Here is an 18690-nt window from a genome sequence, read left to right on the forward strand (position 1 = left end):
TATCTCTAAACGCTTACATGAATAAAATTGAGAAAAAGGAGATCAACGAATTGGGCATGCAACTGAAAAAGCTAGAAAAAGAACAAACTGTAAATCCCCAATTAAATACCAAATTAGAAATACTGAAAATCAAAGGAGAGATTAATAAAATTGAAACCAAGAAAACTAGTGAATAAATAAAACAAAGAGCTGGTTTTATGAAAAAACCAATAAAATTGATAAACCTTTGGTCAATTTGATTAAAAAAAAGAAGAAAATCAAATTACCAGTATCAAAAATGAAAAGGGTGAATTCACCTCTAATGAAGAGGAAATCAAAACAATAATTAGGAATTATTTTGCCCAATTGTATGCCAATAAATTTGACAACCTCGGGGATAAGGATGAATATCTACAAAAACATAAATTTCCAAGGTTAACAGAAGAGGAAGCAAAATTTCTAAATAACTGTATCTCAGAAAAAGAAATTGAGCAAGCCATCAATGAAATCCATAGGAAAAAATCTCCAGGGCTAGATGGTTTTACATGTGAATTTTTTCAAACATTTAAAGAACAATTAATTCCTATACTTTGTAAACTATTTGGGAAAATAGGTGAAGGAGTCCTACCAAATTCTTTTTATGAAACAAATATGGTATTAATACCCAAACCAGGAAAGTCAAAGCAGAGAAAGAAAATTATAGACCAATTTCCCTAATGGATATTGATGAAAAATTTTAAATAAAATATTAGAAAAAGATTGAAATAACTTATCACAAGAATAATACACTATGACCAGGTAGGATTTATTCCAGGAATGCAAGGCTGGTTCAATATTAGGAAAACTATTAGCATAATTGACCATATCAACAACAAAACTAGCAGAAAGCATGTGATCATCTCAATAGATGCAGAAAAAGCCTTTCACAAAATACAACACCCATTCCTATCAAAAACACTAGAAAGCATAGGAATAAATGAAGCCTTCCTTAAAAATATAAATAGCATCTACTTAAAACCATCAACAAGCATTATTTGTATTGGGGATAAGCTAGATGCATTCCCAATAAGATCAGGGGTGAAACAAGGATGTCCATTATCGCCCCTACTATTCAATTTGGTACTAGAAACATTAGCTGTGGCAATAAGAGAAGGAAAAGAAATTGAAGGAATTAAAAGAGGCAAAGAAGAAACTAAATTATCACTTTTTGCATATGATACGATGATTACTTAGAGAATCCAGTAAAAAACTACTTGAAATAATAAACAACTTTAGCAAAGTTGCAGGATATTAAATAAACCCACATAAATCCTGAGCATTCCTACACATTACTAACAAAGCCCAACAGCAAGAGATAGAAAAATTCCATTCAAAGTTACTGTAGACACTATAAAATATTTGGGAGTCTATCTGCCAAGACAAACCCAGGGACTATATGCACATAATTATGAGACAGTTTTCATGCGAATAAAGTCAGATCTAAATAAATGGAAAAATATCAGTTGCTCATGGTTAGGCCAAGCTAATATAATAAAAATGACAATTTTAGCTAAATTAATCTATCTATTCAGTGCCATACCAATTGAACTACCAAAAACTTATTTTACAGAGCTGGATAAAATAATAACAAAATTCATCTGGAAGAACAAGAGGTCTAGAATATGTAGGGTATTAACGAAAAGAAATGCTAGGGAACGTGGCCTAGCCATACCAGATATTAAACTGTACTATAAAGCATCAGTCATCAAAACTATCTGGTACTGGCCAAGAAACAGAGCCATGGATCAGTGGAATAGGATAGGTATACAAGATGGAGAAGTCAACGACTATAGCAATCTATTCTTTGATAAACCCAAAGAATCCAGCTTCTGGGCTAAGAATTCACTATTTCACAAGAAGTGCTAGGAAAATTGGAAAAGGGTAGGGCAGAAACTGGGCATAGACAAATATCTTACACCATATACCAAAATAAAGTCAAAATGCATTCATGATTTAGGAATAAAGGCTGATACTATAAGCAATTTGGGAGAGCAAGGAATAGTTTACCTATCAGATCTATGGAAAAGAAAAGAATTCATGACACAACAAGAGATAGAGAGCATTACAAAATGCAAAATGGATAATTTTGATTATGTTAAATTGAAATGGTTTTGTGTAAAAAAAAAAAAGCCAATGCAACAAAGATCAGGAAGAAGCAGAAAACTGGGAGAAAATCTTTACAACCTGTGTCTCTGATAAAGGCCTCATTTCTAAAATATACAGGGAACTGAGCCAAATATATAGGAACACAAGCCATTCCCCAATTGAGAAATGGTCAAAGGATATGAACAGGCAGTTTTCAGAGGAAGAAATTAAAAATATCTATAGGCATATGAAAAAAATGCTGGAAATCACTACTGACTGGAGAAATGCAAATCAAAACAACTCTTAGGTACCACATCTCTCCTGTCAGATTGGCTAAAATGACAAAACAGGAAAATGATAAATACTGGAGAGGATGTGGGAAGATTGGAACATTGTTACATTGCTGGTGGAGTTGTGAACTGATCCAGCCATTCTGGAGAGCAATTTGGAACTATGCCCAAAGGGCTATAAAAATATTCATACCCTTTGACCCAGCAATACCACTTCTAGGATTGTATCCCAAAGAGATCACACAAGTGGGAAAAGCACCCATATTTACAAAAATATTTATAGCAGCTCTTTTTGTAGTAGCTAAGAATGGGAAATCAAGGGGATGCCCATCAATTGGGGAATGGCTGAACAAGTTGTGGTATATGAATGTAATGGAACAATACTGTGCTGTAAGAAATGGGGATGATACAGACTTCATAACAACCTGGAAAAACCTACGTGATATAATGCTGAGTGAGCTGAGCAGAACCAGGAGAACATTATATACAACCACAGATAGATGGATTCTATGAGGACTAACCCTGATAGACTTCGCTCTTCTCAGCAACACAAGGTGCAAAGACAGCTCCAAAGGACTCATGATGGAGAAGGCTATCTACATCCAGAAAAAGAACTATGAAGTATAAATGCAGATTGAGGCACGCTTTATGCTCGCCTTTCTTTTTCCCCTTTTTTTCCTGTCTTTTGTTTTGGGTTTTTTTTTTTTTTGGTTCTGTTTCTTCTTCCTCATGATTCATTCCATTGGTCATAATTCTTCTTCACAACTTGACTAGTGTGAAAATAAATTCAATGTGAAGTTATATGTAGATGATCTATCAGATTCCATGCAGTCTTGGGGGGGAGGAAAGAAAATCTGGAACTCAAAATTATGTACAACTGAGTGTTGTAAACTAAGAAAAAAATTTTTTTTAAAAAAGGAAAAAAAAAGAAAATGTCACTAATTAATGAAAAAAATAAAATGAGGGTGCTTGACTCGGTGGCCATTATAAATCTCCATAGGATTTTTTTTTTCCTTCTAGTAAGGGTAATTCATTATGGAGAAACCAATGGCCATATAATGAATTCTAAGATCTCTTCCAGCTCTAAATCTATCCTCTTATGATTCTAGATTAATGAAAATCACTCCACTAAATGGGTATGAGAGCTTTGCTAGTCAAGAAGGTTCTAGTGAGCATTAAAGGGATGACCAGTTTTAATTTTTAAATGAGCTACACTTCTAGAAAGAAGGCTGAATCATCTCTTACTTCTACTTCTACTGTCAGTTATAAAGGGTTGGCTTTCATAGCAGAGCTCTGCTACAGCATGTATTTCTGAGTGGGTATTTATGGCTCATTTCCTTTATCAAAAAGCATTTCGCCCAGAAGAAAAATTAAAATTTTACCTTTAAAAATCCAAATTGGATTAAGACCTTTTAGAAAATTATTTCATATAAAATCAATGCCTTTTTCTATATTCAAAGTGACTTACAAAGTACTTATAACTGTAGGTGGTACTTTTTTTTTTTAACCAGTCCTTAGTCTAACCTTACTGACTCAGGTCTATGTTTAGGCTTAAGAAGAAGCTGAGAGGAACTACAATTGATGCAAACGTACTTACCACCCCTGTGATAAAAAAGATCACAACTAGTCTCAATTCAGCCACAGCTGGCTACAAGCAGACTCAGTTACAACCGTCTGGGTTGCATTGCTGGGGCAAACAAAGGGTTGCTGAGTGTATAAGTTTATCTAAACATCAGGCTGCGTGGGGTAGGGGAGAGAGAGAGAGAGAAAGACAGCGTGAGAGACAGAGAGAGAGGGAGAGTGGGAGGGAGAGGGAGAGAGAGGGAGAGAGAGGGAGAGAGAGGGAGAGAGAGGGAGAGAGAGGGGGAGAGAGAGGGGGAGAGATGGGGAGAGAGGGGGAGAGAGGGGGAGAGAGGGGGAGAGGGAGGGAGAGAGGGGAGAGAGGGGAGAGAGAGAGCGCCCGCGAGCGTTTGTTTGTGTATGTGGTCTCTTTCCACGTCTGGGGCCGTTTTAACCCGAGGGGCTCAAGCCCACCCGGAGCTGACCGGGCAAGAACTCCCAGTCTCCGGAGCTGCTAGACTGGATGAAAACGGGAAGAAGGTTTCCCGGTCCCCGAGACCGTTTGGAGTCGGTCGTTACCCAGGTTACCCATATCGCGATGGCCGAAGCCGCTCTTCTCCCAGATCTTCTCCTCAGACAGTACCAACTTGGGCGCCGCCGCCATCTTTTTTTTTTTTTTTTTTTTTTTTTTAACCGAGCGCACCTGCGCTTACGCCTGCGCAGTGAGGTCCCGCCTGGCACCTGGGAAGAGGCGTCGCGGTGGGCGAAGCGACGCGCTGGGGCTCCTGGGAGAGACTGGACCAGGAGCTTCGCAGGGGGCTGGGGGGGGGGGTGAATAGCCCCCAGGGCCCTGGGTTCGACTCCCCACTGTTAATTTCTACCTTTCTCCCCTTAAACAATCCCTTAAACTTTCTGGGATGCATTGCCCTCACCTGTAAAATGAGGCCCAACTGGACCAGATCAGCAAGCCCTGCGAATCACCTGGCAAAAATGAAACAGCCCCTTCCCTCCAGGTGATTAAGTTTTATCAGGTGAGCTAATTTGAGCACACACAAGGATATGCAAAATAACAGTGCCTTTGTTTTCTCCCGGGGTGAGCTGTGGTGGGATGAGAGAGGGTATGGGGGTGGGGGTCAGGAACTGGCAGCTTGGAGTTTGGGTGAGGCAGGAATGAGAAAGCCTCTTCACTGAAGGAAACAGGGGATTCTGGGGGAGGAGGAGGAGGAAAATGATGAGGAGGGAGAGAAGGGAGAGGAAAGAAGAGAGGAGACAAGGGGGAGGGAGAGAGAGAGGAGAAGAAAGGGGAAAGGGGAAGGAGAGAGAGGAGGGGGGACAAGGGAGAGGAGGAAGAGAGGAAAGAGGAGGGAGAGGAGGGGAAGGGGAGGAAGGTGCAAAGGAGGGGGAAGGGAAGAAAAAGAGGAGAGGAGGGGTAAGAGGAGGAGGGGGCAAAGGAGGGGGAAGGGAAGAAAAAGAGGAGAGGACGGGTGAGGGGAGGAGGGGGCAAAGGAGGGGGAAGGGGAGAGGAGAGGAGGGGTAAGAGGAGGAGGGGGCAAAGGAGGGGGAAGGGGAGCAGGGGGCATAGCCAGTGCCAAGGCACTGGGTGGAAAGAACTATGCTTTTACATTATGGCTGTACCATAAGAGCCATACAAGGGAGTCACTACTACTACTGGAAAGGTTGTTTGGAGCCAGGCTGTGAAGGGCCCTTCATAGCTTCTAAGGTTTTCTTCTGTCTCTAGATGCTTTATTTTTATGAGGTAATGTTATACCTAGAGCGAGTGAGACATGCCACAGAGTATAAGTTTTAAATGGAGAATTTATTAGCCCGCGTCCATTCGGGGATCAACCCAAATCAGAATGGCCCTGAGTTGGGGTGAAGAAGTAGTTTATATAGAAAATACAGGGTACAGTGGTTAATTATCTCTTGAAATTTACAGGCCAGGTCACAGGGTGGGAGGGAACAGGAACAAAGGTCCTGACAGATCAAAAGATTCTGACAGGTTATCATTATGTGGGATAATCTTATTGGCGTTCCTTGGTGGAGTCACGGAGCCCCAGGGACATTTGCTAAATGCCAGAAGGTCTGAGTCCATTCTTAATTATGCAAACTGGGGTTTCTCAGGGGTCTCCTTAGCAATAACTTATTTTTCCAGTACCACAGTGAAGTGCTTGAATGAATGCATAATGGTTGTGCAAAGATCTGGCCATAGCTCTCCTTTGTGGATTCCTGTTGTTGTGGATTCAGTCTTGTCTGACTCTTCATAACACCATTTGAGATTTTCTTGGCAAAGATATTGCGGTGGTTTTGCCATTTCCTTTTCCAATTCATTTTACAGGCGAGGAAACTGAGGCAAGCAGTGACTTGCCTGGGGTCACATAACTAGTAAGTGTCTGAGGCTGGATTTGAGCTGAGGTCTTCCAGATTCCAGGCCTAGGGCTCTATCCGCTGCACCATTTAGCTGCCTATTAGGTACCTGTGGCTCCCTATTGCCTACACATAGAGCATTCAAGAGCTTCCGCAACCTGAGTCAACATAATATAGTGGAAGAGACTAGATATGGAATCAGAATCCCTGGGTTACAAGCAAAGCCCTATTATTAAATACTGTGACCTCTCTAGGTCTTAGTTTCCTTCTCTTCACAATGAAGAGATTGTAGACTACGTGGCCTCTACCGGTTCCTATCAGCTATTTACCCCCAAGTATTGCATTTCCCAACCCAACTGCTCTGGTCGTTGCCCTAGTGACACATGGCACTCTTCCTGACTGTGCCTTTGCGCACACTTTCTTATACCTAATCTGTTCTCCTCTCCCCTTCCCCCCACCAACATGTTAATTCCTTGCCATCCTTTAACGATGACATCCCGAAATATCTTCTCCCACCTTTTCATATTCAGAGTTTAGCACATGTCATCACTTTCATATGTTATTTTATATGTTGCTTACTTGCATATTTGAAATTCCTCTACTAGACTAGTAGTTTCTTTATCTCCCTTCTTGTACTTATGCTTTATTTTATATGACAGTTATTTGTGTATCTTATCTCCAACTCTGTACTATAAATTCCTCTCAGAACAGGGCTCCCATTTATTTAAACTTCATATTTCTCCAAGGAGCTAACACAGTCCTCCTTGTATAAAAGGTAATTAAAGAGTTACCTAAATGTTTCTTGAATTGTTAAATTAAGCATTCTTTACTTGTTGCTCATGTGACCCTAGGCCAGATGCTTAATCACTCCTAACCTCACTTTCTTAATTTATAAAAATGATAACAGCTGTAACTTTACAGCTAGGTAGAAAGCTCACCTTCAAGTCAACAACACCTGGATTCAATCAAGTCTTGTTTCTGGTATGTTCTAGCTGTGTGACCATGAACAAGTCACTCAGCCTCAAAGTGCCTCAACCATTTCTCTAAAACTCTTAAGTTATAGGTGAGTTGCTGATAGCTGTTAGAGGAGGAAGTTTCCACATTAAACAAAGTCAGTATTTACCTCAACATTAATTGACTTCAATATAAGATGGAGATAAGTGATAAAGACTTTTTAAAAATTTGAAAAATATAATACAGGATTTAGAAGAAAAAAGCCAGACTCTTTTATACTTGTCAGATAACTCATGCCATTGTATCACCTGGAAGGGCATCATCTCCTTCAACTCAGCATGTGGATCCCTCAGAAAAGTCCACCCCAGACTCAGAGTAATCTGTAGGTCCCAGTCCACTCAAACTCATAAAGCCTCCTCCAATGTGATTACATTTATTAGTTAGTGAAATGAAACTATTAGTTCAAACAAAGCAATTTAGATAGCACACTAAGAAAAACAATTTTTATAGTAGCAAAGAACTGGAATTAAAGTAGATGTCCAACAATTAGAGGAAGCCAAATTAATTGTACATGTATCATATGGTGTCATAGGGAAGAATGAATATGAAGGATTCAGAGAAACATGGGAACATGCATATGATATGATACACAGTGAAGTGAGCAGAACCAAGAAAATAATATGGACAATAACTACAACAATATGTAAATTTTAAAAATGAAATTTCATGATGTATAATTGTTATGACCAAGTTTTTCACCAAAGATGAAGAAGAGAAGGAAGAAGACAGTGACCTGTGGTAGAGACCTGGAGTCAGGAGAACTTGGCTGGAGTCTTTACTCATACACTTAATCCAGTGGCCTTCAGCGAGTTACTGAACCTCTGGAAGTCTCAGTTTCCTTACTCATAAAGTGGAGATAATAATACTTGTACTACCTACCTTACAGCTTGGTTGTGAGGACAGTCCTGGGAACATGTAAGCTGTTATAACCTGATGACTTGCTATCCATACTAGTTAAACTCATTTTTAACAGATTTCAGCAATATTGAGGCAATAATTGTCTTTTATGCTGTGTGACTGATTGCTTCAAAAATTCTAAACTCATATTGTGTGGCCTGTTTCTCTTTCACTCTGTATTATTAGGAGAGCTCAATCTCGTGAGAATCATTAACTTCCCATTGCTAACACCACTGTCAGGATAATCTGTGTGGTATCTAATCAGACATCAGGCGCAAGTTTGTCTGAATTGGCTACAGACAATACCTTAGTGTGGTTTCATAAACTTAAAAACAATTAATTAATGCCCTACCCTTTTCAGAGCCTAACAAAGGAAGGTCAAAGGCTTTCCATGGCTGCCATCCAAACTCAAAGTTTCAAAGCTACTTGTCTCCGCTCAGTCCTATCCCAAAGAACTTCAAAGTTCCTTCCTCCTGCACAGTTCAGCCAAGCCACGAGTCTTGCAAAGGCGAACACAGCGCAAGCCAACTCCATTATCTGTAGAAACCAAATGGAGCTGTAGTCTAAATCCTGTATTTCTGCTGCCATGGATACCACATCCATTCCGCATCTGGGAGAGCTGCCAACCGATACTCATGGATATCATAATGACATCACCAATTGATGTTTATTTTCCAGGCAGTGGAAAGTGTGTGGAGGGAAGAGCGAGCTAGACAGAGGAGATCACTGCAGAGATTCCATCTGTATCATCAACTAAGTTCTTTCACTTCCCCCTTCAATCAGACTATACTAAGATCAACTGCCTGCCTTATCCTTTCTAGTGGTGATGTTATGCAACAAAAACTTAACTGATGTGTATTAAGCCCCAGTAGTTCGAGGCACAGTGCCAGGCCCTAGAAGCTATGGAAGCTACCTCCATTTAATTAATCAGAGAATTTAAGGACTAACATGGACTTCAGGAGCTCAGGTAACTGATCTTCTTATCTCCAGTTCAATTATCCCAGAAAGGTTCTGTTTGGCTTACTAAATGAATATTAGATGTCCATAAATGGTAGAAATTGATAAGAGGGGATAGATTTAAGTAATATTAAGAAGTAGAATCAACTGAGTAACTGATTGGAAATAAAAAGAGGAAGAGGGAAAAGCCAGAAATCCTACCACTTTTTCAAACTTGGGAGACTAGGTAAATGGTGTGGTCACAGATAAAAATAATGAAGTCAGTAGGAAGAACATGTTTGGGGAAAAGATAATAAACTTGGCTTTGGACATGTTAAATCTGAGGTGGCAGAAGCTAATTAATAGCAAATGTCTATCAGACAATGGGAAATGGTGAAATTTATAGCTAAAAGAAAACTTAGAGATCATATAAGTTGTTTCTCATTCTACACATGAGAAAACTCATCCTTTAAGAGGTTAAATGATTTACCCAAGATTGCACAACCAGATGTGGGTCCACAGCTCAAGAAAGAGGTCAGCAGTAGAAATATAAATTTTGTAATCATATACCAAGAGGTAGCAGTTGACATTTAGGGAACAAATTAGTCTGTAAAGGGAGATGACAGAGAGAGAAAAGAGATGGCCAAGGACAGAGCCTTGGGGAGCATCTACCTTTGGAGTATGTTATAAGCCAGAAAAGGAGACTCAGAAGAAGTAGGGAGGGATGCTTATTCTTCTGAAACCAGAAAAAAGGAGAAAGCCTTCAAAAACTCTTCTTGACAGACCTGTATGATGACTAGATTGAATATCAGATGGAATTTAATTCTTTTGTTATCTGAATCCATATAGGATCTCTTCACATTGAAATATTTCGCCTTGCTTTTGGCTGGCTCCCAGATCCTGGGGGGAGAAAATGCAGTTTCTTTCAGTTGTCCTGAATCTGGGTTCATCTGACACAGTCAGCCACCCTACAGCATCCAGGCTGAGCTTCCACCTTCATCGCCACCGTGCCACCCAAGTTTGACTGTAATGAAATTAAGATCTTGTTTTTAAGGTGCACTGGTGGCGAATATTAGTGCCACATCTGCTCTGGCCTCCAAAATTGGTCTCGAGTTTGTCTCCCAAAAAAGTTGGTGATGACATTGCTAGGACAACTGGTGACTGGAAAAGGCTAAGGATCACAGTAACACTTACCATTCAAAACGGACAGGCCCTGGTTGAGGTTGTGCCTTCTGCCCCAGCCTTGATCATCAAAGCCCTAAAGGAACTTCCTTGGGATAGAAAGAAGCAGAAAAATATTAAACACAAGGAAAAGAGCAGTCTCAATGTCATCATCAACATTGCTGGACAGATGAGGCACTGATATCTAGCAAGAGACCTCTCTGGAACCATTAAAGAGATAGTTGGAACAGCCCAGTCTGTGGGCTACAACATTGATGGCAGACCTCCCTCATGATGTCATTGATGACTTCAGTAGTGGTACTTTGGAATGCCCAGCCAATAGAAGGTACAAAGCAGACTATTGCAATAAATTTACATTTAACCACAGACAAAGGGTCTTCATTTTGCAGACTAGAAAATTTTTGTGTCAGAAGTCCCCACACATTCTGGGAAGTAACTGTGTAAACTTAATTTCTTTAGTCCTCTGCTCCGCAATAACTTTCAGCTACTTTTCAGCTTATTTTTTTTTTTGGTGGGGGAGGGTTAGAAGAGCAAGGAAGTTGTTGAAGCGTCTTAGCCAAGGGATTGTAAATTGAGAGAAGACTAGTTGGACAAGCCAGCATTGCCCCAGGCATAAAAAGACTGTAATGTTTGCAGACTGATAGGAAAGAACCTATCCAGGGGTGGGGGACCTCCTGCCACATGTGGCCCTCAAGGTCCTCAAGTGCAGCCCTTTGACTAAATCCAAACTTTACAGAACAAATCCCCTTAATAAAAGGATTTGTTCTGTAAAACTTGGACTCTTCAAAAGACCGAGCCCAAGGACCTAGAAGGCCACATGTGTCCTCGAGGCCGCAGGTTCCCCACCCCTAAATCCATTTGCCTTAAAAAATTTTGAATATGGAATTTTGAGGGGTAAGGATCCCCTCAATACAAACTCAGGACAGTTCAGATGGTGTCAATAGTAGCTGGGACTCAGCGATTAAGAAATTGAAAAGAGAGGTTCTAAAGAAATAACCCTCGGCTCAAGATTTTTGCACAAATAGTACGAATTTGTGGTATACTACATGGCTATGGCCATACCACATTATACATGGCCAACACTGCATAAAAGTTTTGTTTTCTATTATCATTGGATAATGAGCTTCCTTCTCACTGCACTGGGGACCTTTACCACTTCATCCTTGCTTTTCTTCTTCCTTCTGTATCTTGTCTTCCCCCCGTTAGATTATAAGCTCCTTAAGAACAGGGACTATCTTTTCCTTTCTTTTTATCCCTAGTGCTTAGTACAGTATCTGGCATAGAGTAGACATTCAACAAATTTTTATTGACTGACTGATCCTACGGTTGTCACTTTTAATAGATTAATTCAGGCCTTTATTCCTATGGTTTTATCATTCTAAGTCTTTAAACATTACTCTTCATCTTCATTCTTGAAATCCATGTCTTTTAGCATGCTAAAAAATCCTCAGTGGTTCCAGTTTGCTTTTGGGATAAAATACAAAATCCTTAGTCAGGCTTGAAAGGTCTACACTTTTTTATTTGATTTGTACTAATTTGGGCCTAAACTTTAAACAAAGAGCCCTTTCTCCCCCTCTTTCAATATTTCTTAAATTAAAAATCAACACCTGTTCTTTATCTGAATAAACATTGATGAGCTGCCAACACATCATTTTACCAGCTAATCTTTCAGAGAAATGGGTGATGAAGAGAAACACATGATCACGGACACCTCCCAGTTTCTTAAAATAATTTTTATGTTTTTTTTTTTATTTTCAGAAACCTATTTTCTCTCCCTCCCACATCTTCTCACTGAAAAAGAAAAATCAAAACTCATAACAAATATAGATAGCCTTATAGTCATTTAAACTTAAGTAGTTTCCTCACCTCTTGAGACCAGCTAGAAATCTCACCTATGATGCTGCCTTGGGCAAGTCACTCAATTTCATTGTCTTAGTTTCCTTGTCTTGTAAGATGAAGATGCTGGACTAGAGGACCTACCTGTAAGGTTCCTTCCAACTTCAAACCTATGATTCTGTGATGGGGTTCAACTCTCAGCTCTGCTACAACCTGTGTGACCCTGGGCAAAGTCACATCACCTCTCTTGACCTCTATTTCTCCACCTATAAAATAAGGGGGTTGGACTAAATGATCTAAGTTCCCTTACAATTTAGTACCTTGATCTTAAGGTCAAATCTTTAAAAGGATTTACCAAATAATAAGGAAGAGTAAATAGTATATAAATTCTGAATTCACTAAGTGTCTATGCAGTAGGGAACCCTAGAGACCAATTCCAAACTCGTCATCTTTTATGTGAGAAAAGTGACACTCAGAGGAGTTAAGTGACTTTTCCAGGGTCTCTCAAATTTTGTCCGCAGAACCAAGACTAGAACCCAGGGCTCCTGCCTCTCAGTTTTCTACCATACGATGCTGAATGAACCCTATATTAGGTAAGAATATAATCTTGAAAATTTATGTTAGATAATATTTTGAGGGCATTTACAATACTTAAAGTATATCTGTAATTCAAATAGCTGTCCCCTCATTTATTTTCTGTCTTTCTATTTTTACACATAGTAATATATGCAGTATTTCTTTTAGTGAGACAATACACTGTACAGTCAGAAAGAGTTAGACTCATGTGCTTTAGACTTAATGAAGAGCTCACTATACACACACCTGGGCACAAAAGGGAGACAAAAGGCCCAATGAATCCATCAATTATTTTCTCCACATCCCACTATCTGATTCCTGTTCTTCAAGAGGAAAATATTACACAAGCTACATATCTGCCTAGACACAGAGAAAACTATTCTCATGCTGTAGTCATCCCCTAAAATAACTGTTTTCTAGGTTGTGTCATATCATTAACACCCTGATAATCTGTTCAAGTCATGAAAATTCAAAATCTCATTTGTACTTTGTGCTCTCCAGCCTACACTTGGAATATTGTGTTCAGTTCTCAAGTAAACCAAATTTTTAAAGGACATTGATTAATTTTATTTGTCCAGAGGGGGATAGCAAGGAAGGTAATGGGCCTAGAAACTATATAATGTGTAGAATTTTGAAAGACCTAAGGGTAGAGGGAACTAGGTGGCACAGTGGATAGAGCACCAGCCCTGGAGTCAGGAGGACCTGAATTAAAATCTGATCTCAGACACTTACTAGCTGTGTGACCCTGGGCAAGTCACTTAACCTCAATTGCCTCTGGAAAACAATAAGCTATGGATCTTAGCTCACGAGAAAAATAATGGAAGGCATGATTCATGACTTCCAGTATTTGAAGAGTTCTCTTGTAGAAGACAGAACAGATACTTTATGTTACTTCAGAAGACAGACTAATGAATAGAAATAATAAGAGAGCAGGTTTTGGTTTATCATATGGAATACCACTCTAACAAAGAGAATAGTTCAACAATGGAATAGCCTGCCTTGTAAGTTAGTCTTTCCCTTCCCTCACTAGTGGTATTTAGACAGGCCAGAAGACCATTTTACAGGAAGCCAGAAGGGATTATTTGCTGAATAAGAAACTGAACCTGATGATCTAACTCCAAATTCTTCCAAATTCAAAATTCAGTGGTTTTATTATTCTAAGGTCACAGTATAGTTGTGTATGTCTATTTCTTTGTATCCACTTTAGAAGGCAATTTCTGTAAAGACAAATGATACTGCTTGCTTAGAATAATCTACATTTGCAATTACTTAATATAATACTTCTACAAAACTCATACTCTGATGACTCCTGGTGTAGAGCTTGACAGCTCTGACAGCAAAACATCTACTGTGGCAGATCATACTGTGCTGGAAAGGCTCCAGTTGCTATCCCAGTGACAGACCAACTTAAGTATGGAGAATATCATTACCTGTAGGCTGGCCATTAGGCCACTGGCTATGAACAAGAGAAAAATATAAAATGCCCTTTGGTCTTGTTCTTCCCTCTTCTGACCCTACAGTGATGGTGACAGAGTGGTGGACAAAAGGGAAGAGGATGCTAAGAATCATGAAGGTTTTAGACTATCTCTAAACATCAACTATTATTTCTTTACATAGATCCTTGTATAAGGAGCCCTTTTCCATTGCATGCTCAGTCACCATTCATTTGAGGATGGACAAATATTCTCTGTCTGCTCTTGGGAGACAACATAGAAACTTTGGAGGTTGGCTGTTCTCTCACTGAGACTCTTCTGATTGGCCTGGAGTTAGGAAGACTCATCTTCCTGAGCTCAAATCTGGCCTCAGACACTTACTAGCTGTGTGACCCTAGGTAAGTCACCTAAGCCTGTTTGCCTCAGTTTCCTCTTCTATAAAATGAGCAGGAGAAGGAAATGGCAAACCACTTCAGTATCATGAAGAGTCAGACATGACTGAAACAACTGAACAACAACAACAACATGGCTCTCCAGGCAGTAGGATGTGGTGCAATTGCTGGGTAAGGAAAGGACAAAGCCCTCTCTCTACTCTGGTATCATGGTGATTATACCCTAATAGCTGTTAGGGCCTGGGCCTTAACAAGGCTAGCCAAGACCCAAGGACTCTAGACAGCTTCCCTCTTTTGTGTTTCCTTCCTTTGAGCAAGTAGCTAGTTAGCTTGAAAAGTCTAAAGGTCTGAACAGTTGCATCTTTGTCTAACTGAGCAGATGTGTTTTTTAAGTGACCCTGAGCTTCTCTTTGATTTGGTTTTTCTTCAAAATCCTCTCTAACATCACTGTTTTTTTGGCTGGAAAGGCCAGTGATGAATATAAGCCATTCATTTCAAGATGTAATAAATGAGGAATTGTGAAGAAGAATTAGAGTAAAGGAAACCATTGACAAAATTATACAGAAAGATATGATGAGCAAGTCATATAGCAAGAACAGCCAGGGTGTTTTTCTGGCATCTTAGTGATGTCAAGAGAAAATGGGTCAGTCCTCCTTCTGATAAAGGAAGGACACAGAGAAGACACAGAAAATAGGCATGGAGGTATTATGAATGAATGATCATTTATTAAATGCTTTATAATGTCCCAAGCACTGTGGTAAGTGGTGTGGATCCACATAACAAAAGAAGACAGTCTGTGCTCTCAAAGAGTTCATACTCTAATTGGCAATATACGTGGGGGGGTGGTCAGCTTTAGGGAGTTTGGAAAGGCCTGGGGGCTCTAAGGGTTCTGTAACAAGGTGAATGACAAGGTCCAAAAGTCCTCCATTTTGCAGGAGGGCCCAGACCAGCCGTTCCTTATTTTCCAAACTTTGCCACCTTGTTTCCAATGCCTTCTCCTTCTACCTCTGTGACCTCCTTCTCCTGTTAATGAATTCCTCCTGGAACATCCATTTGGAGGAAGAACCCAGACATCCTTCATTTTCTAAACTTAACAACTACGCACTCATGCAGGGAACATCCGCCACCCTTTGCAACTCCCTTTTTCATGTTTGTATTGTCTTTTTCCTTTAGAATGTAAGCTCCTCAAGGGCAGAGACTGTCTTTTCTTTTGACTTGTATTTGTATCAGCAGAGCTTAGTACAGAATTTGGCACATAGTAAACAATATTCGCTGATTTGACATGACTTAGGTTACACTGGGGTGTCTGCCCTGCAGGATGGGAACCGACTAGGCCACCATCATTGGGGAGAGGGGGAATGGGCTTATGGGATCAGAGTGAAGCAATATTCCATGTTCTTTCCAACAGCAGTAGGAGTAGAGAAATCAGTGTCCAGTCAGGAAGGAAATGAAGGAAGGGGTCACTGGCAAGAAGGTCGGAGGGTAGGATCTGGGCTATATCGGGTGGAGGAAAAGGAAGTTTTCATTGAAGGAAACATCCCCATCAGTAAGATCACAGCTCCATTTGAGCATCTGAGCATTCTTTTGATGATGCTATATGCCTGCAAATCATGAAATACTATAATTTCTGAGGAATCAAAATTGAGAATCATACAAAGGACAATGGAGAGACTTGTAGACATCAGTGGAATGTAGTATATTACAAATTATAAATTACAGACACAAAGCTGTGCAAAAGATATCATCAAAAATATATGTAACCAGAAAAGGAAGTGAATTGTTTCACTTTACCTTTCATCCTCTGGACCATGTAACTATAGTGAGGGATAATGGACAGATGGTTCTCGTATTGCATTGGTACCCATAAAGTATCAAGAAATCAAGAGGAAATCCCTTAACACATTGAGTGAGTTCCCTATGTAGGATTTATTGTAGTACATGGAAGAGTGACACAGGTTAAGAAGGCATGGGTGGGTTGCATTGTTAAAGAGAGCAACCAAATTGATTAGATCATAGATCTATTGAAGTATTAATAATAATAGCTAAAATTCATATAACACCGTAAAGTTTGCAAAATGCATTACAGTCACAACAACCCAGGGAGGTAGGAACTTTTATTATCCCCATTTTACAGATGAAGTATTAGTGCATATGTACCATGTCACATTGAGTCCTCATGAAGTAAAAATGTGACTCTAGGGTGGTAGCTATGTATATTGTGAAGAGGAGAAGTAGACAAGTGATATCGTGGAGGCAGAAATCATAAGATTTGGGAGCTGGCTGGATATGTGAAGTGAGTAATGGCACCCAGGTTGGGAACCTACGTATGGTTGCCTTATAATAGGAAAGTTAGGCAAAAGTATGGCACAATAATAACGTCTGATTTGAGTTTGAAAAACATTGTAAGTTTGAAATAGTTACAGGACTACTAGTTCAAAATGTTTAAGAGGGAGTGTGTGATATAGGACTGGAGATCAGGAGAGAGACTAAGGTTGGCTATGCAGATCTGAATATCATCTGCATAATGATGATAATTGAACCAACAGAAGCTGATGAGATCACCAAGTGAGGGACTGTAGAGAGAAAGAGATGAGGGCTTAGGACAGAGCATTGAGTTATACCCACAGTTAATGGGAATGAAGTACATGATTGATGTTCAAAGGATACTTAGAAGGAACAATCAGACAGCTAGGAAGAGAACCAAGAGAAAACAAAGCTATGAAAACCAAGAAAGAAAAGAATAAACAAGAGAAGAGATAGATCAACAATGCCAAGATACAGAGAGGTTAAAATGGTTGATAAAGGCTATTAGGTTTTACAAGTAAGAGGTCATTATGTTATTTAATTATCCTTAAGAGGTGCCCAGTTGGGACAGTGCCCCATAGAAAATATTAAGTAGGTTTCATGTGTTAGGTAATATTTCATGTGTTCTCATTTTCTAATAATCATTTTCAGGAGTAACTACTATAAAGTAAATCTGTCCCCTCCTCCTTCTAAAAACATACTTTTTCAGTATCATATCAGAGGACAGGAAACAGTATGCTCTTGAAAAACCAATTAGCCATACATTTATGCTTGTCTAAAAATATTTTTACTTTGTATCAAATTTATTTTTTAGATAGGTGAACAATAAGACTGACTCATTTATTTGCAATTCCATGAGCTTTTTCTCCTTATGTAACCTTTGAGGTTCTTGTGACAGTGTTTAAAGCTGACTTAGTGCTGTGTCCCTGGTCACACTTGTAATGAATTAATTCGTCATCAGCAGCACAGGATCATAGAATTCTCAGATCTTATTGGATCACTCTTCAGACCTGTAAATGTCTTTAAGAGGACTGCGTAACTTTCTCCTAGACCTCTTTTAATCTCTCATTCCCATCAATTTACCCTCACTAAAGCTTGTAATTTTCTATTTTATAAATATTTCTTTGTTTATCTACTTGTTGAACTCATTACAACCCCTGATGAATTTCTTAGCTAGGTGCACAGCTTTCCTTTTCCTTTTTGGAGGAAGACACTGATAGAGGATAGATTATGGACGTGGCTACCTGCTATTCCCCAGACATCAGGGGGTTCTGAGATAAGATATACACATGTTATATCACCATGTGCCCACAATGTTACCACTTCCTGATGCTAAATTGCCAAGGAAGTAGACTTCTTGACTCTTATTTTCATTCACTTAGTATTTTCCCTAGTAAGTATAACCCTCCACATTACATTAATTTCCCAATGAGTCTTCACATGTCCAAATCATTTAACCTTTTGGTGCACTGACTAATTAGCGAATTCACTACAAAGAAGAAATTGACATATCTGACTGAATTGACTAGTATTTGCATTTTAATATGGGGACTCCAGAATAATAGTAGCTTACTTATGTATGACACTTTCTGGGTTTATATGTGCATATATATGTATATGTATGTAATCCAATTCATTCCTTACAACAGCCCTGTGAAATAGATTATTCAAGTATTATCTTCATTTTACAGGTGGAGAAAATGAGGCTCAGAATTGTCTGTCATGTGGAAGAAGATTTTTTGGTATCGTTTAGCTGGGAGAAAGGAAGGGAGGAAACAAGCATTTATTAAGCACCTATAGCAT

General features: G+C 39.4%; 1 protein-coding gene and 1 pseudogene across 1 annotated transcript in view; one reads left to right on the forward strand and one right to left on the reverse strand.

Annotated features, from left to right (window-relative positions):
• CEP72 (centrosomal protein 72) overlaps positions 1-4617 on the reverse strand; it is a 67278-nt gene extending 62661 nt beyond the window's left edge. Inside the window, exon 1 of the mRNA XM_036745734.1 lies at positions 4542-4617. Within this exon, the coding sequence (XP_036601629.1) occupies positions 4542-4617 (76 nt within the window). The remainder of the gene's footprint in view (positions 1-4541) is intronic.
• A 4559-nt stretch (positions 4618-9176) lies between these two features.
• Positions 9177-15763, forward strand: LOC118838445 (annotated as a pseudogene).
• Positions 15764-18690: the final 2927 nt, after the last annotated feature.

The sequence above is a fragment of the Trichosurus vulpecula genome, chromosome 1 (assembly GCF_011100635.1).
Source record: "Trichosurus vulpecula isolate mTriVul1 chromosome 1, mTriVul1.pri, whole genome shotgun sequence".
NCBI lineage: Eukaryota > Metazoa > Chordata > Mammalia > Diprotodontia > Phalangeridae > Trichosurus > Trichosurus vulpecula.